At 56.5% G+C, this 20,320-nt stretch overlaps 1 protein-coding gene across 1 annotated transcript in view; it reads left to right on the forward strand.

Annotated features, from left to right (window-relative positions):
- The window catches only part of ITPR3 (inositol 1,4,5-trisphosphate receptor type 3), a 47,030-nt gene that overhangs the window by 21,008 nt on the left and 5,702 nt on the right, over positions 1-20,320 (forward strand). Inside the window, exons 13-52 of the mRNA XM_071768155.1 lie at positions 544-685; positions 936-1,097; positions 1,249-1,421; positions 1,551-1,670; positions 1,856-2,038; positions 2,126-2,377; positions 2,640-2,784; positions 2,943-3,090; positions 3,390-3,586; positions 3,711-3,840; positions 4,107-4,164; positions 4,374-4,539; positions 4,717-4,881; positions 5,082-5,150; positions 5,565-5,690; positions 5,842-5,964; positions 6,141-6,341; positions 6,698-6,949; positions 7,036-7,161; positions 7,454-7,579; positions 7,982-8,102; positions 9,071-9,255; positions 9,361-9,509; positions 9,988-10,096; positions 10,416-10,506; positions 10,706-10,875; positions 11,807-11,981; positions 12,065-12,249; positions 12,570-12,770; positions 13,358-13,468; positions 14,638-14,733; positions 14,996-15,097; positions 15,304-15,390; positions 16,076-16,186; positions 16,646-16,838; positions 17,689-17,814; positions 18,293-18,465; positions 18,565-18,729; positions 19,206-19,401; positions 20,008-20,103. Coding sequence (XP_071624256.1) covers positions 544-685; positions 936-1,097; positions 1,249-1,421; positions 1,551-1,670; positions 1,856-2,038; positions 2,126-2,377; positions 2,640-2,784; positions 2,943-3,090; positions 3,390-3,586; positions 3,711-3,840; positions 4,107-4,164; positions 4,374-4,539; positions 4,717-4,881; positions 5,082-5,150; positions 5,565-5,690; positions 5,842-5,964; positions 6,141-6,341; positions 6,698-6,949; positions 7,036-7,161; positions 7,454-7,579; positions 7,982-8,102; positions 9,071-9,255; positions 9,361-9,509; positions 9,988-10,096; positions 10,416-10,506; positions 10,706-10,875; positions 11,807-11,981; positions 12,065-12,249; positions 12,570-12,770; positions 13,358-13,468; positions 14,638-14,733; positions 14,996-15,097; positions 15,304-15,390; positions 16,076-16,186; positions 16,646-16,838; positions 17,689-17,814; positions 18,293-18,465; positions 18,565-18,729; positions 19,206-19,401; positions 20,008-20,103 — 5,906 coding nt within the window. The remainder of the gene's footprint in view (positions 1-543; positions 686-935; positions 1,098-1,248; positions 1,422-1,550; positions 1,671-1,855; positions 2,039-2,125; positions 2,378-2,639; positions 2,785-2,942; positions 3,091-3,389; positions 3,587-3,710; positions 3,841-4,106; positions 4,165-4,373; positions 4,540-4,716; positions 4,882-5,081; positions 5,151-5,564; positions 5,691-5,841; positions 5,965-6,140; positions 6,342-6,697; positions 6,950-7,035; positions 7,162-7,453; positions 7,580-7,981; positions 8,103-9,070; positions 9,256-9,360; positions 9,510-9,987; positions 10,097-10,415; positions 10,507-10,705; positions 10,876-11,806; positions 11,982-12,064; positions 12,250-12,569; positions 12,771-13,357; positions 13,469-14,637; positions 14,734-14,995; positions 15,098-15,303; positions 15,391-16,075; positions 16,187-16,645; positions 16,839-17,688; positions 17,815-18,292; positions 18,466-18,564; positions 18,730-19,205; positions 19,402-20,007; positions 20,104-20,320) is intronic.

Consider the following 20,320-nt stretch of genomic DNA (forward strand, 5'->3'; position numbering starts at 1 on the left):
AAATCCACGCCTGCTTCTCCCAGGAGCCTGGCGAGGAAACCAGATAACGCCGCAGCCCCACTCCGGCCCCTCCTTTGCAGCTAGAAAAATATCCAAGGGGCTGAGAGATGGCCCCACGATAGGGGCAGCTGGGTTAGTCACAGCATTATTTTTAGGTGGGTGGGTTCTTGGTGCTTCCTGAGCAAACACAGATCCCCCGTGGGACCCAGCGAGCCACTTCCGCCCTGCCAGCCCATCCCACCAAGGTGACTGAGGGGGCAGAGGCGTGAAAGGCAAAATTCCCAGCAGGAATCCCCAGGGAAGGCTCCCGGCGTTTACCCTGGCACATGAAGTTTCCTTAGGAGCTGGAAAACCTCTTCCTTCAGCTGTTAACCTCCAGCAGGGAAATGGGGATGAGCACCAGCATCCCTGGCACTCTTTTGAGTCCCGACCCTGCTCCTCCAAAAATGCTCCCGTGTCCTCCCGAGGAGCTCAGGTCTGGGTGGGTGAGCCCTCCCTGGCTGGAGAGTCCCACCACCCCATTTGAGCTGTGCCCCTTGGCAGGTTCGTGATCCAGCTGCTGGAGGACTTGGTGTTCTTTGTCAGTGATGTCCCCAACAATGGCCAGAACGTGCTGGACATCGTGGTGACCAAACCCAACCGGGAGCGACAGAAGCTGATGAGGGAACAGAACATCCTGAAGCAGGTGGGGCACCCTGGGGCCCTGCATCTGAGCAAGGTTGAGGTCCTGCAGAGATGTTCTGCTTTGCCCAGGGCCACCCTGGGGGCCAAGGATCTGGACACCCCCCAGAAGGAGGTGTAGCTGGTCTGCAGCTCACACCCCAAGGATGTTCCAAGGCCTCTGGATGAGCACAGCTCCTTTCCCACTGTGCTGGGGTGGGGGGTGATGGTGTGGAGGGAGCCACAGCACTTACCATCTTTGCTTTTTGGGGCAGATCTTTGGGATCCTGAAAGCTCCTTTCAAGGACAAGGGTGGGGAAGGGCCCCTGGTACGGCTGGAAGAGCTCTCAGACCAGAAGAACGCTCCCTACCAGTACATGTTTCGGCTGTGCTACCGCGTGCTCCGGCACTCCCAGGAGGACTATCGCAAGAACCAGGTGCATGGAGGGTGACAGAGGGGGGACACCCCCACCCTACCCCACGTTTCAAAGCCCCGGGGGTACCGCCGAGGTCTCAGTGGGGCAGGGGGGCTTTGTTGGACCCCAACGCGCGGCTCCCCGCGCTGACCGCCTCTCCGCCCCGCTCCAGGAGCACATTGCCAAGCAGTTTGGCATGATGCAGTCCCAGATTGGTTATGACATCCTGGCCGAGGACACCATCACAGCCCTGCTGCACAACAACCGCAAGCTGCTGGAGAAGCACATCACCAAGACAGAGGTGGAGACCTTTGTCAGCCTGGTGCGCAAGAACCGCGAGCCACGGTGCGTGTCCAGAAAGGTCCCATCCCAAAGGGCTTTGTGAAGCTTCAGGGGGTCGGGTTGGGCCTCAGCCAGCAGTGGAGAAAACCCCCTTAAGACCCCAGTTCTCAGCCAGCTGTCTCTGCTCTGTAGGTTTTTGGATTACCTCTCGGACCTCTGCGTGTCCAACCACATCGCCATCCCCGTCACCCAGGAGCTGATCTGCAAGTGTGTGCTGGACCCCAAGAACAGTGACATCCTCATCAAAACTGAGTGAGTAGCCCAGGCCAGAAGATTCCCAAGATTCCCATCTTTGTCTTTGCCTTCCACCAGCTCCTGTGGTGCCCTGGTAAAAGCTCCATCACCCCTCGAGGTGCAGCCACCCTCTGTCCGCTGGAGTTTTACTCCAGTTTTACTTGCTGGAGTTTTACTCCAGTTTTACTCCTCTCCTGCTCCAGGCTGAGGCCGGTGAAGGAGATGTCCCAGACCCACGAGTACCTGAGCATCGAGTACTCAGAGGAGGAGGTTTGGCTCACCTGGACAGACAAGAACAATGACCACCACGAGAAAAGCATCCGGCAGCTGGCACAGGAGGCCCGGGCTGGCAATGCCCACGATGAGAACGTCCTCAGCTACTACAGGTGGTGATCCCAAGGCTTCTTCTTCCTCCCAGGTGAGGACCCAAGGGTTGCACCTACTCACTCCCTCTCCTCCTCATCTCTGAGCAGGTACCAGCTGAAGCTTTTTGCCCGCATGTGCCTGGATCGCCAGTACTTGGCCATCAAGGAGATCTCCCAGCAGTTGGGTGTGGACCTGATCTTCCTCTGCATGGCAGATGAGATGCTGCCCTTCGATCTCCGGGCATCCTTCTGCCACCTCATGTTACATGTGCACGTGGACAGGGACCCCCAGGAGCTGGTGATGCCCGTGAAGTTTGCACGGCTCTGGACAGAGATCCCCACGGCCATCACCATCAAAGAGTGAGATGTGCTGGAGCTCTGAGGGGCAGGGCAGGAGGTGGGATGGCAGATGGCTTCCCACGTAGGAGCTTTGCTCTAGCAGGGACTGGGAGGGGGGGGGGGGATGTTTCTGAAGTGGATTTGGCAGGTCTCAGCCTTCAGAAGGATGTGGGTTCCATCACACTCAGGAGTGTGAGGATGGCTCAGCAGCTTGGCCAGTGCTCCTTCCAGGTTTGGGTGTGAGGAGACCCCAGCTCACCTCCCACCTTTTTTCCCCTCGCAGCTACGACTCCAACCTCAACGCCTCACGGGATGACAAGAAGAACAAGTTTGCCAGCACCATGGAGTTTGTGGAGGACTACCTCAACAACGTGGTGAGCGAGGCAGTGCCCTTCGCCAACGAGGAGAAGAACAAGCTGACCTTTGAGGTGCGGGACCCACCGATGTCACCGGCGTCCTGCGGGATGTCCCACGCTTTGGCTCCGGCTCCAACCAGGATGCTGGGATCCCTCCTCTTCCCCTGTGTTTGTTTGTCCTGCTCAGCCCTGAGCACGGCGAGGTCTGGAGTTGCCTTCTCCTTCCCCAGGTTGTCAGCCTCGCCCACAACCTCATCTACTTCGGGTTCTACAGCTTCAGCGAGCTCCTGCGCCTGACCCGGACACTGCTGGGCATCATCGACTGTGTCCAGAACCCCCAGCTGATGATGCAGACTGTCTACAGTGACGAGGTGACAGGTGAGTCCCTGCTGCAGAACCAGGCGTGGAAAAGTGGTCCCCTGGGGAAGTGTTTTCCCTGCTCTGCTCAGTGCTCTCCTGTTCTAGCTGCAAGGAAACAAAAGGTTCTGCTTTGCTGAACCTCTGGCTGAGGGGCAAGTGTCGAGCCCTTGGCCGTGCCAGAGAAGTTGCCAGCCCCTCCTACTAGTTCTCTGATGAATATCTAAAGGATTTTCCAGTCTCTATGGCTCCTTCTCTTGGTTCTCATCCATCTCCCTTCCCATCTGCACTGACTCTGCCCGCTCCGGCTGCCTCTGCAGGGAAGAACGTGCGGAGGTCGATCCAGGGCGTTGGGCAGATGATGTCCACCATGGTGCTGAGCAGGAAGCAATCCATCTTCAGCCCTCCCAGCCTCAGTGCAGGCTCTGCCCCCGAGCAAGTGGACAGAGGGAGGAGCATTGAGAGTGAGAACATCGTGGTGATGGAGACGAAGCTGAAGATCCTGGAGATCTTGCAGGTCGGTGCCGATGGGAAGGAAGAAGCCTTGTGGGGCTGTGGGTGGGGAGGGGAAGAGGTGGGTTTGTGATGCAGAGTGTGAAGGGGGCACTCACTTTTCCTTTCTTCTTCTTGGCTGCTGCCAGTTCATCCTGAACGTGCGGCTGGACTACAGGATTTCCTACCTGCTTTCTGTCTTCAAGAAGGAGTTTGTGGAAGTCTACCCCATGCAGGACAGTGCGGCCGACGGGACAGCTCCAGCCTTTGACTCCACAAGTAACTCTCCCACTTTGCTCCTGGTAGAGCTTCACCTCAGCAAACCCCAGAGGCTGGGGACAGACGGGTGACGGAGGTGACAGCTCCAGCAGCTCTGTACCCACTGCTGCCACTGGCAGGGAGCCCGGGGGGGGGTGAAGTTGGGGGTCGTGCAGGAGGGGTGAGGTGCAGGGAGCAAAGAGCGGGGAGCTGGGTTGGTTCCTGTGGGTTTCTGCTGATGGGATCATGTTGGCCAACCCTTCCATCTCCCTTCCTTCTCCCTTCAGCTGCAGCCATGAACCTGGACCGGATCGGCGAGCACGCAGAGGCCATGTTTGGTGTGGGGTGAGTCCCTGCCCCCTCCGGTGCATAATTAGCCTGGCCATGGGGCTCTTCCTCTCCTGTCCATACTGCCGAGGCTGAAGGCTGCAGGTGATGAGGAAGATGAGGGCTCTAAGGGCCCGTGCAGCTGTCCCCATCAGCCCCCAGGGCTCCCAGTGCACCCAGAGCTCCCAGGGGGCTGCTAACCCCAAGTGCTTTCATCCTGGCTTCAGGAAGACCAGCAGCATGTTGGAGGTGGATGATGAAGGAGGGAGGATGTTCCTGCGGGTGCTGATCCACCTGACCATGCATGACTACCCACCACTCATCTCCGGCTCCCTGCAGCTCCTCTTCAAGCACTTCAGCCAGAGGCAGGAGGTCCTGAACACCTTCAAACAGGTAACCCTGGTGGGGACGTTGCTCTGGAGCCCCTCAAAGCCCCGGTTTGGCTGGGGGTGCAGGATGTGGGATGGGTCCTGGCCCCTTTCCTTGGGAGGGAGGAGAGAGGTCTGGAGGAGGAGGGGAACGTGTGGGGTTCATACCCCAAACTGGAACCCCCTGGGAATGTCACTGCAGGTTCAGCTCCTGATCTCAGCCCAAGATGTTGAGAACTACAAGGTGATCAAGTCAGAGCTGGACAAACTCCGCACCATGGTGGAGAAGTCAGAGCTGTGGGTGGACAAGAAAGGCAGCAGCAAAGGGGACAGCACGGTGGAGGGGAACAAGAAGGAGAAGAAAGAGGTGAGAGCCCTGAGCAAGACCCCAAGAAGAGGAGCAGGGGGCAGAGGTGGAGCTTGCTTCAATCCAACAGCTCTGGATGGGCTATGGCCCCTGCTCCCTGGAGGAGAAGGAGGGTCAGGGAGGGTCCTGCAGGGTGTGGTGGTGCCCCAGGTTTTGGGGAGCTGTGGTGGGACCCTGGTGCTGTTTCTGTCCCCTCTTAGCACGCTGCTGATGAAGAGGTCATCTCTACGGGGGAGAAGAGCAGCGAGAACTACCAGATAGTCAAGGGGGTGAGTGAGACCAGCCCTGTCCCCAGGACCTTGCTGGGGACACGATCAGTGACCTGGTGGCTTGGGCTGGGGAGAAGGGAAAGGGTGAAGCCATGGGGGGGAGTTTTGCAAACTCCCCTGTGGTTCAGAAGAAACAAACCCCAGCCAGAGCTTGTTCCTGCCAGCAGAAGAAGCCCTGTGATGTCCTCACGAGCTGTCCCCTTGAGCTTGAGGGGACAGGAGAGGGTTGGTGACAGGCAGGAGGACTCTGCAAGGATTTTGGGGGGGTGCCGAAATCGGGAAGCGATGTACAAAGCTGGGCACACAGGGCTTCTGGAGGGCACGTCTGGGTTGCAAGCAAACCCCTGGTTCTGGTGACCATCCTGGTGGGCTTCCAGACTCAGCTCCCCTCTGTCCTGGTCCTTCTGTCCCCAGATTCTGGAGCGGCTGAATAAGATGTGTGGGGTGGGAGAACAAGTGAGGAAGAAGCAGCAGCGGCTGCTGAAGAACATGGATGCCCACAAAGTGATGCTGGATCTGCTGCAGATCCCCTACGAGAAGGTGGGTGAGGAGAAGCTGCCCCAAGGGTGAGCAGTGGGAGATGTAGGGACCACCCCCCCATGGCTGATCTGCAGCTGGGCAGGGCAGGAGGGGTGGCAGCCTGGCCCTGCTCTCCATCCCTTGGGTGTTCCTCTTCTCTGCCCTTCCTCAGGGTGATGCCAAGATGATGGAGATCCTGAAATTCACCCACCAGTTCCTGCAGAAGTTCTGTGCTGGCAACCAGGAGAACCAGGCCCTGCTGCACAAACACCTCAACCTCTTCCTGACCCCTGGGGTAAGGAGAGGGGACCTAAGAGTGGTCCCAAGTGACAGCACTGGGAGAGGCTTCGGTGCCAACCCCTGGGGCTGAGAGCAAGAGATAGAAAACCAGGAGGAGATCCCAGGGAGAGGAAGGGTTGGGGTAGGAGGCTGTTCCTCATAGCCCTCTGGACTGACTCTGCTCTCCCACAGCTCCTGGAAGCTGAGACCATGCAGCACATCTTCCTCAACAACTACCAGCTCTGCTCAGAGATCAACGAGACGGTGCCCCAGCACTTCATCCACTGCGTGGCCACCCACGGCCGCCACGTGCAGTACCTCGACTTCCTCCACACCATCATCAAGGCTGAAGGCAAATATGTCAAGAAGTGCCAGGACATGATCATGACTGAGGTGAGCACCTCTCCCTGGGGTTTGAGTTGGGGGGGTGCAGCAGGGCAAAGCTCCCAAGAGGTGTTTTGGTTGGCTTCTTCCATGAGGAAGAGTCATCCAGGCCATGCTGGCTTCTCCCTGGAGAAAAAACATCTCCAGGAGCTTAATGCAAAGTCCAAAACCCAATAGTTATTTTGGAGCCCTACAAGTTGTGATTTTTTATTTTTTTCATTGCACTGCCTGGTTGTCCCCATACACACGTGGCCCTCTCAGGGTTCTCCCTCTCATTGCCCTGCTGTAGAGGACACTGGTTTGTGTCTTATCATGGTTTGTCACCCTCATTCCCTGGACTGGTGACCAATGCCCCTTCCCTGCAGCTCACCAACGCCGGGGATGATGTGGTGGTTTTCTACAATGACAAAGCTTCCCTGGCCACCCTCTTGGAGATGATGACAGCAGCCAGGGATGGGGTGGAGGAGAACAGCCCCCTGATGTACCACATCTCCCTGGTGGACCTGTTGGCTGCCTGTGCCGAGGGCAAGAACGTCTACACGGAGATCAAGTGCACGTCCCTGCTGCCCTTGGAGGACGTGGTGAGGGTGGTGACACACGAGGATTGCATCACGGAGGTATGGAGTGGCCAGGAGGTGGCTTTGCTGGTGGGGATTGCCTTCTTCTGACAGCCCCTGTGCCTCCCTCCCTCCCTTCCTGGCAGGTGAAGATGGCCTACGTCAACTTTGTCAACCACTGCTACGTGGACACAGAGGTGGAGATGAAGGAGATTTACACCAGCAACCACATCTGGACTCTTTTTGAGAACTTCACTCTGGACATGGCCCGGGTGCGTGGGGAGAGTTGGGTGGGAGGGACACAGAAGGAGCAGCTGCTGCATTGGAGGGGACAGCTTAGTGTCACCACAACTTCTCTGAAGGCTGTCACAGAGGGGTGGGCACAGTGGGCACTTCTGTAGGTGCCACACTGTGAGCTGAAGAGCAGCCAGAACTCTGTTATAGACCCAGGAGCTGCATCACTGGCCACGTGCTTTGACTCAGCAAAGTCCCAGTAGCATCTGGCCAGGACACGTGCTCAGCTTCCCCTGCTGCCATCACCATCCTCCCATCTCCTCCTCACAGATGTGCAAGAAGCGAGAGAAACGCCTGCCAGACACCACGCTGGAGAAATATGTCCTGACTGTGGTGCTGGACACCATCAACGCCTTCTTCAGCTCCCCCTTCTCAGAGAACAGCACCTCACTGCAGGTACCGAGGCACTGCATGGCCAAACTCTGGCCAGGAGAGGAAAGGGCCCCCCCAGTTGTAGCCAGGGCGGGGTTGGGCTCTTTTCCCAGGCAACTCTCAGCAAGACAAGAGGGCACAAGAGGTCTCAAGTTGTGCCAGGGGAGGTTTAGGTTGGACATTAGAAAGAATTTCTTTCTGGAGAGGGTGCTCAGCCATTGGAATGGGCTGCCCAGGGAAGGGGTGGATTCTCCATCCCTGGAGATATTTCAAAAGAGCCTGGATGTGGCACTCAGTGCCATGGGCTGGGAACCACGGGGGGAGTGGATCAAGGGTTGGACTTGATGAGCTCTGAGGTCCCTTCCAACCCAGTCCATTCTATGATTCTATGATCTGGACACACCTCCCCCTGATCCTCTCCTGCAGACCCACCAGACCATCGTGGTGCAGCTTCTCCAGTCCACCATGAGGCTACTGGAGTGTCCCTGGCTGCAGCAGCAGCACAAGAGCTCAGTGGAATCCTGCATCCGCACGCTGGCCATGGTTGGTAAGGAGACCCCCAGGGAGAGGACAGGGAGGAGGACACAGACCCCCCCCTTGGCCACTTCTTGGCCACCACGGCGGGAGCTGGAAGGCAGGAGGGCTCTGCAGAGGGACCTGGACAGACCGGAGAGTTGGGCTGATCCCAACAGGATGAGGTTCAACATTCCAAGTGCCGGGTCCTGCACTTTGGCCACAACAACCCCATGGGGAGCTCCAGGCTGGGCACAGAGTGGCAGAAAGGGAGCTGGGAGTCTGGGTTGCCAGGAAGCTGAAGAGGAGGCAGCAGTGTGCCCAGGTGGCCAAGAAGGCCAATGGCATCCTGGGCTGGCTCAGGAACAGCGTGGCCAGCAGGTCCAGGGAAGGGATTCTGCCCCTGTGCTCAGCCCTGGGGAGGCCACAGCTTGAGTCCTGTGTCCAGTTCTGGGCCCCTCAGCTCAGGAAGGAGATTGAGGTGCTGGAGCAGGTCCAGAGAAGAGCAAGGAGGCTGGGAAGGGATCCAGCACAAGTCCTGTGAGGAAGGGCTGAGGGAGCTGGGGGTGTTGAGGCTGGAGAAGAGGAGGCTCAGGGGAGACCTCATCACTCTCTCCAACTCCCTGAAAGGAGGTTGGAGCCAGGGGGGGGTTGGGCTCTTTTCCCAGGCAACTCTCAGCAAGACAAGAGGGCACAAGAGGTCTCAAGTTGTGCCAGGGGAGGTTTAGGTTGGACATGAGAAAGAATTTCTTTCTGGAGAGGGTGATCAGGCATTGGAATGGGCTGCCCAGGGAAGGGGTGGATTCTCCATCCCTGAAGGTTTCTAAGAAGACCCTGGATGTGGCACTCAGTGCCATGGGCTGGGAACCATGGGGGGAATGGATCAAGGGTTGGATTTGATGATCCCAGAGGTCCTTTCCAACCTGGATAATTCTGTGGGATCCAGGCAATGGGGTGGGCTGCAGCATGGCTGTCCCCCAACCCTGGCTCCACCTCCTGCAGCCAAGAGCCGCTCCATCGCGCTGCCCATGGACCTGGATGCCCACGTCAGCTCCTTGCTCAACAGCAGCTCCACCAGCAGCGTGCAGAGGAACACATCCAACTACAAGACAGCCACCAGGACCTTCCCCCGTGTCTCCACCACCCCCAACCAGTGGGACTACAAGAACATCATAGAGAAGCTGCAGGTGCAACGTTGGGGCAGGGACCGAGAGCAGAACTGGGGTCCCACTCCCGTGCTCCTGTCTCCCAGGCAAGCCTCGGGTCCTAAAGGTGGGTGCTGTGATTTGTAGGACATCATCAACGCCCTGGAAGATCGTTTGAAACCTCTGGTGGAGGCTGAGCTGTCTGTCCTGGTGGATGTCCTGCACCGACCCGAGCTGCTCTTCATGGAGGGGACGGAGGCGTTTCAGCGCTGCGAGAGCGGAGGGTTCCTGTCCAAGTGAGGATGCTGGGCTTGGCAGGGTTTGCTGGCATGGGGGCTGGTGACCTTCAGCCTTGCTGGGTTGTGCAGCCTGGTGTGTGCCTGCAGGCTGGAGGGCTGGCAGGGATGGTTGGTTGCTCCTTTGTCCTTCTCAGCTGGGTGACAGTGGCTCTGCTGTGTGCCAGGCTGGTGGGATAGCAGGGATGGTTGGTTGTCCCTTGTCCCTCTCAGCTAGGTGACAGTGGCTCTGCTGTGTGCAGCCTGGTGCAGGCTGGAGGGCTGGCAGGGATGGTTGGTTTCCCTTGTCCCTCTCAGCTGTGTGACAGTGGCTCTGCTGTGTGCCAAGCTGGAGGGCTGGCAGGGATGGTTGGTTTCCCTTGTCCCTCTCAGCTGTGTGACAGTGGCTCTGCTGTGTGCCAAGCTGGAGGGCTGGCAGGGATGGTTGGTTGTCCCTTGTCCCTCTCAGCCGGGTGACAGTGGCTCTGCTGTGTGCCAGGCTGGTGCAGCACACCAAGGATCTCATGGAGACAGAGGAGAAGCTGTGCATCAAGGTGCTGAGGACTCTGCAGCAGATGCTGGTGAAGAGGAACAAGTACGGTGAGAGGGTGAGCACCGTGGTCCCCTGGCACATCTTCAGGCATTGGAATGGGCTGCCCAGGGAAGGGGGGGATTCTCCATCCCTGGAGATATTTCAAAAGAGCCTGGATGTGGCACTCAGTGCCATGGGCTGGGAACCACGGGGGGAGTGGATCAAGGGTTGGGCTTGATGATCTCTGAGGTCCCTTCCAACCCAGCCAATTCTATGTTTCTATGATTCAGCCCTGCTCCTCAATCTCTGCAGCCCATGGGTGCTCAGCCTCCTTCCTCTCTGGTGCTGGTCCTGGTGTTGGGAGGGAGACTCCTGATGTTTATTTGTCTTGGCAGGGCAACCTGCTGAGGAAAATGCTGATGAACAATTACCTGCAGAACAAGAGGTCCAGCTCCAAAGGAGAGATGGCAGATGCTGCTGGGGGGGGTGAGTGCCCCTCTCCTCCACCTTCCCAGTCTCACCTTGACTCTCCAGCTCCATTGGAACTGGTCCCCGTGTCCCCACCTCCATGGGAATAAAGGTTTGGGGAAGTGAAGGGCTGGGCAGAGATGTCCCTGGCAGTGATGTAGCTGTGCTAACCTGCCCCACAGCAGCATCATCCATCCCTGGGTGTCCTCTCCTGCAGGTCAAGACCAGGACTGGTCTGCTATTGCTGCTGTCCAGTGTCGCCTGGACCGAGAAGGAGCCACCAAGCTGGTGGCTGACCTCATCATGAACACCAAGAATGAGAAAATCTTCCAAGAGAGCATCCTGCTGGCCATCCGGCTCCTGGATGGAGGCAACACCGAGATCCAGGTGCTGAGAGGGGTGGGCACCACCCCAATGGGGTCTGCTGGGTGCTGAGTAAAACCATCCCAGCACTGTGGGGGAGGGCAGTCCTGGCTTGGTCCTTGGGCAGCAGAATTTTCCAAAAGTTTCCTTGTGTGTGTTTGGTGGGCATCCAGAGGAGAATCTGCAGGAATTCATCTGGTTCCAGATGGGTGCTGCTGAAGGGGCAGGTGAGGGGGGGATGCTTTTGGTGTTATCCTGATGCCCTCTGCTGGGGGCTGCTGAAGAGGCTCAGGGAGGCAGCTGCTGGGTCAGAACTTGTGGGTTCTCCTGAATCCTTCATCCCAGGGAAGCTGCCAGTCCTGGCTTGGTCCTTGGGCAGCAGAATTTTCCAAAAATGTCCTTGTGTGTGTTTGGTGGCCATTCAGAGGAGAATCTGCAGGAATCCCTCTGGTTCTGAGTGTTCCAGCTGGGTGCTGCAGAAGGGGCAGGTGTGTGTGTGTGGGGTGTTTTTGGTGTTATCCTGGGTGTGGGGGGGGATGTTTTTGGTGTTATCCTGAGTGTGGGGGGGATGTTTTTGGTGCTATCCTGATGCCCTCTGCTGGGGGCTGCTGAAGAGGTTCAGGGAGGCAGCTGCTGGGTCAGAACTTGTGGGTTCTCCCGAATCCCTCATCCCAGGGAAGCTGCCAAACTCTACAAGCACAACCCAGTCAGGTTCCACACCTGGAGCTGCTCTGTTCCTCACTCTGCTAAAGGAGAGCAGAGCAGCAGGGGACAATCCCCCCCACCTTGGTAAATCCAGGAGGACTGGGATGTCCGGGGAAGCTGCATGGAAAAAACCTGTCGGCCAAGTGATCTTGAGTGCTGGAGGCTCCCACATCAGGCAGGGACAGTTTTGAAAGGGGATTTATTTCCCTGTGATGGAAATCTGACCACCTGTTGTCCTTCCTCCTCCCAGAAATCCTTTTACAACCTCATGACCAGCGACAAGAAGTCTGAGAAGTTCTTCAAGGTTTTGCACGACCGCATGAAGAAGGCTCAGCAGGAGACCAAGTCCACAGTCTCTGTCAACATGAGTGACATTGGGAACAAACCTCGTGAGGACAAAGATGACCCTGAGCCTGCCCCCAAAGGTAGGGGGCCGGGTCCCTTTGGTAGGACCCAGGTGTCTCGTTGGGTCACCCCATGCTAATGAGGTTGGGTTGTTCTCCCCCAGGACGAGGAGAAACTTTCCTGCTGCCTGGGACCCCCACCCGCTGCCCCATGGCCGGGGGGTTTGGGAAGGGCCACGACCCTGGGGATCAGGGGCAGAACAATGAAATGGGGGTGACAGTCCTGATCATGGAGCCAATCCTGAGATTCCTGCAACTGCTCTGTGAGAACCACAACAGGGACCTGCAGGTGGGTTAATAAGGGGGTGCTGGGCTCAGGGCAGAAGCTGCAGGGCTGGGGTGTAAGGGGGAGGTTGGGCTCTGCCTGAGTTTGCTGCAAAAAAAGGCACTGCCCCAGCTGCCGTGCCTCAGTTTCCCCACCTGCGTGTGCATCCCCATTCTGGTGGTGGGGAAGGAGCAAGGAGCCCTTTGTGGTGTGACTGTCTCACTGCTTTTGGTGCTCTGAACATTCCCAGCCTGACTCCAGCCCAATTCTCCACCAAACTGCAGCCGGAGGGGAGGTGGAGATGGGGACAGCTCAGCCCCATCACTGCATCCTTTGCTCCACAGAACTTCCTGCGGTGCCAGAACAACAAAACCAACTACAACCTGGTGTGTGAGACCCTCCAGTTCCTTGACATCATGTGTGGCAGCACCACGGGGGGGTTGGGGCTGCTGGGGCTTTACATCAATGAGTACAACGTGGCCCTCATCACCCAGACCCTGGAGACCCTCACCGAGTACTGCCAAGGGCCCTGCCACGAGAACCAGGTCTGGGAGGGGGGATGTGGGGAGGTCCTGGTGGGGTTGGGGGGGTTTGATGTTCATCAGGGGAGGGGTGAGGTGTGGGAAAGCAGCAAAGACAGAGCCTCTGGGTGGCAGGGGGTGAATGGGGGCAGAATGTGGGTGCTGGGGGGCAGAGGGATGCTGTCTGGGGCATCAGGATCCTTCTGGTTGGACAAAAATTTTAAGATCAGTGAGGCCAAGCATTGATCCAACCCTACTGAATCCAGAGCTAATCTGTGTCTCAGCCCCACAGCTCCATGGCTTTTAAACCCCTCCAGGGATGCTGATTCAGGCACCTTGGCCCAGGGTTTGATCACCTTTTCAAGGAAGAAGTTTCTTTTAATGTCCAATCTAAACCTCCCCTGGTGCAACTTGAGGCTGCTTCATCTTGTCCCGTCCCTTGCTGCTGGGGAGAGGAGCCCAACAACAACCCCTTTGCTAAACAAAAATAAGGGTTAAATAATCGTGATGGAGATGGAGCTGTGGGGCAGGGCACTGGCTTGGACCTGGGCTGTGTTGGAAGGAAGGATTGGCAGCATCCATGGCATAACCCATCTGTGTTGCTCCTCCAGAGCTGCATCGTGACCCACGAATCCAACGGGATCGACATCATCACAGCCCTCATCCTCAATGACATCAGTCCCCTCTGCAAGTACCGCATGGACCTGGTCCTGCAGCTGAAGGTGAGCAGAGCCTGGGGCTGGGGGGATGTGGGGAAACAGCACTGGATGAGGGGATTGGATTGAGAGGAAGGATTGACAGGAAGGGAGGACACAGACCCCCCCCTTGGCCACCTCTTGGCCACCACGGCGGGAGCTGGAAGGCAGGAGGGCTCTGCAGAGGGACCTGGACAGCCTGGAGAGTTGGGCTGATTCCAACGGGATGAGGTTCAACATTCCAAGGGCCAGGTCCTGCACTTTGGCCACAACAACCCCATGGGGAGCTCCAGGCTGGGCACAGAGTGGTTGGAGAGGAGCCAGACAGAGAGGGACCTTGGAGTCTGGATTGCCAGGAAGCTGAAGAGGAGCCAGCAGTGTGCCCAGGTGGCCAAGAAGGCCAATGGCATCCTGGGCTGGCTCAGGAACAGCGTGGCCAGCAGGTCCAGGGAAGGGATTCTGCCCCTGTGCTCAGCCCTGGGGAGGCCACAGCTTGAGTCCTGTGTCCAGTTCTGGGCCCCTCAGCTCAGGAAGGAGATTGAGGTGCTGGAGCAGGTCCAGAGAAGAGCAAGGAGGCTGGGAAGGGATCCAGCACAAGTCCTGTGAGGAAGGGCTGAGGGAGCTGGGGGTGTTGAGGCTGGAGAAGAGGAGGCTCAGGGGAGACCTCATCACTCTCTCCAACTCCCTGAAAGGAGGTTGGAGCCAGGGGGGGGTTGGGCTCTTTTCCCAGGCAACTCTCAGCAAGACAAGAGGGCACAAGAGGTCTCAAGTTGTGCCAGGGGAGGTTTAGGTTGGACATTAGAAAGAATTTCTTTCTGGAGAGGGTGCTCAGGCATTGGAATGGGCTGCCCAGGGAAGGGGTGGATTCTCCATCCCTGGAGATATTTCCAAAGAGCCTGGATGTGGCACTCAGTGCCATGGGCTGGGAACCACGGGGGGAGTGGAGCAAGGGTTGGATTTGATGATCCCAGAGGTCCTTTCCAACCCAAATGATCCTGGGCTTGTTGGCATGGCCATGGAGTGTGCTGCATGTGTCAGGCATCAGGCAGGGGGCTGGTGGGACAGGGCTGGTGCATCTCCACCAGGAGAAGCTCTGGCACAGGAAAGTTGCAGCTGAGCAGGGCCTGGGGCAGTTTCTTCCCAACCTGGACAGAGAGAGGGCACAAGTCCCCTCAGCAAGACCTTCTCCTCCCCAGGACAATGCCTCCAAGCTCCTCTTGGCCCTGATGGAGAGCAGACACGACAGCGAGAACGCCGAGCGGATCCTCATCAGCCTCCGCCCGCAGGAACTGGTAAGGGCTGAGGGCAAAACCCCCCCAGCCTTGTCCTGCTCAGCCCTCAGCCTCCTTCATCCTGCCTGGTGCTGGGTCTCTGCTTTGCATTCCTGGTTCTGCTTTGCAACCCAATCAACATCTCAGCTGGTGCCATAACCCTGCTCCCACCTCCTCCCGCAGCATCCTCATCCCAGGGCTTTCTCGGAGCCATTCCGGGAGGATGTGGGAAGGCCATGGGAGATGGGGAGATGCAGCTCACTCTCCTTGTGCTGCCTGGCAGGTGGATGTGATCAAGAAGGCTTATCTGCAGGAGGAGGAGTGTGAAAATGCTGAGGTTTCCCCCCGGGAAGTCGGCCACAACATTTATATCCTGGCGCTGCAGGTAGAGTCACTCTGGTGACACCAGGTCCCTGCCAGGCTGGGCTCCCAAGCACCAATTTTGCACATTTATTGGTTATTTTTTCCTCAATATTTCCATTTCTTCCAGCCAGGCCTGGGGAGGGGAGGGGTGGCTGGGACCTGGGCTTTTTGGCTTCCTGGGAGAAGCCACCGTGGCTGCTGACCCTGCTGTCCCTGTCCCTTCTCCAGCTGTCCCGACACAACAAATCTCTGCAGCAGCTCCTGAAGCCAGTGAAGAGGATCCAGGAGGAGGAGGAGGAGGGCATCTCATCCATGGTATGGAGAGACCTCAGAAAAAAAGGCAGAGCCTCCCCTCAAGCCCACCCCAACCCTGACCACAGGAGTTTTGTCTCCCACCCTCCCTGAACTCCCCCCTGGCTTCTGCTGGTTACGATTTGATGAGTTTTGGGATACCCCGGGGGGAAAAAATATGGAAAAAAAAGGAAAAAGGAAAAAAAAAAAAGAAGGAAAAAAAAGAAAAGATGTGTCAGTGTTCTTGAAGCCAAAACTAGAAGCCCAAATCTGTGTGCATCAGGCTGGTTTTGTGGGGTTCAGCTGTAGGGTGACATCCAGCAGGGACAGGCTGGTGGCCCTGAGGGGGTTCTGCTGCTACTTGTTTTTTCCCTTCTACTTCAGGAAAAGGAAAGACTGAGTCCTTGGCTGCCATTTCTTGCCTGTGTGCCTCAGATCCCAAATGAGATTCAGCAGTCATAATATTTCCCTGGGCTTTAATAGGCATTGATTTGTAATTTGTGGATTAGCAGCATTTGGGTGTAATTATTGCAGGAAATTGAACGTCTGTCACCACCGAGAGGGCTCAGAGCCCTTTAGGAAACTTAAACTCATTTGTTTTTCCCTGAAACCTCCTCAGCTCTGCTTGCTTTTGAGGAACTCTGTTACCAGGGCAGAATTAGACCTGGCTGAGCCCATCCTCATCCTCTCTCCCTCTCCTGCATCCCAGCTCAGCCTCAACAACAAACAACTGACACAGATGCTGAAATCCACAGCCCCAGTCCAGGAAGAAGAGGAGGATCCCCTGGCATATTATGAGAAACACACATCCCAAATCGAGGCAAGACCTGGGGGGGGGCTCTTGGGTTGCCAGGCTGCTCGTGGGTGGTGGAGCCCAAGGGTGCTCTGGCTGCCTCCTGCCCCGTGACCTTGCACTTGGGAGCCTTCCCCTCCCTGTGCTGGTGAGGAGCAGATGAACCACGGGCTCTGGAGAGAGCTGGGGGTGTTGGCAGAGCCCACGGGGAGCTCACCCCCCAGATTTTTCCTTTTTTTCCCCACCAGCAGCTGGGATGCAGCTGATCTGGCAGCTCTTTGCCAGCTGGGATCTCCTGGCAGCTGAACCAGTGCTCCCAGTTGCCCGCTTTGCTGGGACCACGTGTAGGATTCTAGCCAAGTGGCCCGTGAAATCCTGGTGGAGTGGGAGGGAAGAGGGGAAGGCACAGCTGGGTGTAGGAAAGAGGAAAACCAAAAGCTGGCAGAGGGGGGGGATCTGAGGGCTCCTTCCCCTCCCTTCCCCCAGATCGTGCGCCTGGACCGCAGCATGGAGCAAATCATCTTCCCTGTGCCTGGAATCTGTGAATTCCTCACCAAGGAGACCAAGTACAGGCTCTTCACCACCACGGAGCAGGATGAGCAAGGCAGCAAAGTCAGTGATTTCTTTGACCAGTCCTCCTTCCTCCACAACGAGATGGAATGGCAGAAAAAACTGCGGAGTAAGAGCAAACGGGACCTTCCCGACGGGCGGGTGCTTGGAGCAGCTCCTCTTGGGACAAGGGGGAGCTGGGAAGGGCAGCAAACCCTGGGAAATCAAATCTCCAAGCTCCTTGTTCCCCAGCACGACCCCCTTGGAAGTTTGCAGGGTCTGGAGGTTAATCAGGAGCTCGGGGATGTGTTTGTCCCATACCTGGCAGTGCAGTTCTTGGGATGAGACCTGGAGGTGTTTTCCCCTGGAAAATCCTCTCTTCCTTTTGTTTTCAGTTGTTGTATCCCAAGCCAGATTTTAACAGCTACATATGGGAAAGGAAACTTGTTTCTCTGCATCCTGCAGACCTGCTTAGGTGCTTTCAGGGCTGCAGTGGAATGGAAATCCTTAAACTAACAGGAGCTCACTAAAAGTCCCACTGTAAATGCTGTGCTGCAGCTCTGAAAACACCTGCAAATCCAGTCAAAACTGGCTGAGGAATTCAGCAGGAAACAAGTTTCCAATGGGGATGGGAAATTGCTGGCTGGGTCTCTCTGGGACCAAACACCAGTGCTGGAAACACTGTGGCTGTGAAGGACACCAGGGTGGTGGGAGATGGGGAAGGAGATGGGGAGGAGAACAGAGCTGATGTGAGTGCAAGGTGCCAGAGCAGCTCAAAAAGCCCAGAAACGTAACATTTGGAACTTGCCCTCCCATTCCAGCAGATAAGGAGGGAGTTCTGTTAATGTTTTGAAGGCAATGGTCCCTCTGAGCCTGGCAGCTGAGCTGAGCTGAGCACTTTGGATGGCTGGGAGGGCAGAACCTTCCCTGGTTGGCACAAGGTTGGCTGAGATTTGTGTGTCTGCCTCCTCTCCCCCCAGGCATGCCCCTGATGTACTGGTTCTCCCGCAGAATGACCCTCTGGGGGAGCATTTCCTTCAACCTGGCTGTCTTCATCAACATAATCATTGCTTTCTTCTACCCCTATGTTGAAGCCACCTCCATGGGTAAGTGTCCCAGTAGCTGATGCTCAGCAAGGTGGAAGAAAAAGGAGTGTGTGCAGGAAAAGCACTCCCTTTGCCTGCAGCCCCTCACCCTTTTGCCTCCCCAAGTCCTTTCTGATGGTCAAAGGCAGGAATTGAGGCAAGATGGGAGCTGCCAGCCCTCCCACTGCTTCCTCCTGAGGGAAAAGTCTCTTCTCCCTTGCTGTGAAATGGGGGGAGCAGTGACAGCGATCGCAGCAGCTGCCAGGCAGAGCCACCACCAGGTACAGTGGCTTGGGGACCTCAGACAAAAGATGTTAGGAAGGTGGCAGTAGGATGCAGTAAGAAGCAGAGGGCAGTCAGACCACCCCAGTCAATCCCAGTCCTTGCAGTGCAGTGTAAATTCCTCTCTGCTGACCATCCCAGCAGGTTTTCCAGGCAGCAGCTCAGCGTCCCACGAGCAGCTCCTGCCTTTCCATGCCTGTGGATCTTCTCTCCCCAGGAGTCCTGGATTCCCCACTGATCTCCCTGCTTTTCTGGATTCTGATCTGCTTCTCCATCATGGCCCTGTTCACCAAACGTTACGGTGTCAGACCCCTCCTGGTGGCCCTGATCCTCAGATCCATTTATTACCTGGGGATTGGGCTGACTCTGAACATATTGGGAGCTCTCAATGTAAGTTCTCCAGAAAAAAAAAAAAAACAGGAGGCTTTTTTATGCATTCCCAAAAGGGCAGCAAACCTCACTCCCTCCTGTTTTCTCCTTGTTCCTCAGCTGACCAACAAGATTGTCTTTGTGGTGAGCTTCGTGGGCAACCGTGGGACTTTCATCCGAGGCTACAAAGCCATGATCATGGACGTGGAATTTCTGTACCACGTTGGCTACATCGTGACGAGCGTCCTGGGGCTCTTTGTGCACGAACTCTTCTACAGCATCCTGGTACAGTAAACGCCTGGGGGCTGGAGGGTCTGCCCTGATAGAAGCTAAAAGGTTCCTGTGCCACCTTCCAGGGTGATGAGAGCAGTGAGAGCAGCTCCCTCTGCTCTAAAGCTTTGCGTGGGTTGATCCTCCTGCCTTCCGACAGTGTCTATTACTGTCCCTCTCCTGCTCTTTTCCTATCTCTCTCTTTCTAATCTCTGCTGTGTGCCTGTATCTGGGTCAGCTGGGAGACAACGTGAGCTGGGGAGGGCAGGGGCAGGGTGGATGTGTCCTATTCTTGGCTCTCCTGCTGAGCCTCAGTCCCTTCCTTCTTCTCTTCCTTCTCCGCTTCCCTCCGGGAAACTTGAAATGCTTTCTTGTGAAAGCGAGTCAAGGTCTGCTGGAGTGATCCAGGGAGAAAAAGGGGAGGTAGGTAGGCCAGGCATGACCAAGAAAAGCCACCCCACGGCCTTTCTTTTGCTCCTGGGTCCTTCCAGCTCTTTGATTTGATCTACCGGGAGGAGACCTTGTTTAACGTCATCAAAAGCGTCACCCGGAACGGGCGCTCCATCCTCCTGACAGCCCTCCTGGCTCTCATCCTTGTCTACCTCTTCTCCATTGTGGGCTTCCTTTTCCTGAAGGATGACTTCATCCTGGAGGTGGATCGCCTGCCAGACAGCACAGCAAGCCAAGGTTGGGCCTTCAGCCCTCGTGGTTGGGGTGAGAGGGGTCAGGATGAGGCAGGGGGGAACCTGCTGGAGTGGGAGCATCCCATGGGGAGCTTCCCCCTTCCCAGGGCTCCGTGGCTCTGTGTGTGATGGTCACATCAGGGGGGTTACAGCCTCAAAAAGCTCCTGGTAGCTTCATTCTTCTTCCATCCTGGTAGCTTTGGGGTTGGGGAAGGGGGAGAAAACCCCAGCCCTGCTGGGGTTGGGCTGGGTTGGGGAAAGCGGGTGGGGAGGTCCAGGTGAAGCTTGAGCACTGCAGAGGTCTTGCTGGGACATAATCAAAAGATTTAAACCCTAGGAAATCCTAGGGAAATGCAAAGCAAGTGTTTTAAAGCTCCAAAAGCTTTTTGAAGCTTGAAAAAGCAATAAAAATTGGCCGCAGCAATAGACTCATCACTTGAAACTTATGGCCCTATATACCAACATGTCATTAAAACCTTTATCCTTCAGCTATGCAGTAACCCCCACAGAACCTTCTCTTCCTACAAGAAGAGGCTGTTGCAGAGCACCTGTGGCAGCAGCCAGGAGCTTTCTAAGGCTCTGACCAGGCTGTGGTCTCTTTTTCTTGCAGATGACCCCTTGGGGATGCAAAGGAACATGGAGACCTTCATGGAGTCATGCAGTGGGGACAAAATCAGCTGCTCTGCTGTGCCCACTGCCTTGGAAAGTAAGTGAGCTCCTTAGAAAAGTCAAGTCCATCACTGGCAGAGTAGGCTGGCTGGCTGGTTTATCAGTGAGCTCAGATAAAATCCTACAATAATGTTGCAAAAATTAGAAAATAAAAAAAAAACAAAAACCCACTGTTTTCTGGCATACATTAGGCAAGAGGCCTGCAAATTTTGCACTGACCCTGGCATCAAAAAATGTTGCTGTGGGTTGAGTTT

This window comes from Heliangelus exortis, chromosome 25, assembly GCF_036169615.1.
Source record: "Heliangelus exortis chromosome 25, bHelExo1.hap1, whole genome shotgun sequence".
NCBI lineage: Eukaryota > Metazoa > Chordata > Aves > Apodiformes > Trochilidae > Heliangelus > Heliangelus exortis.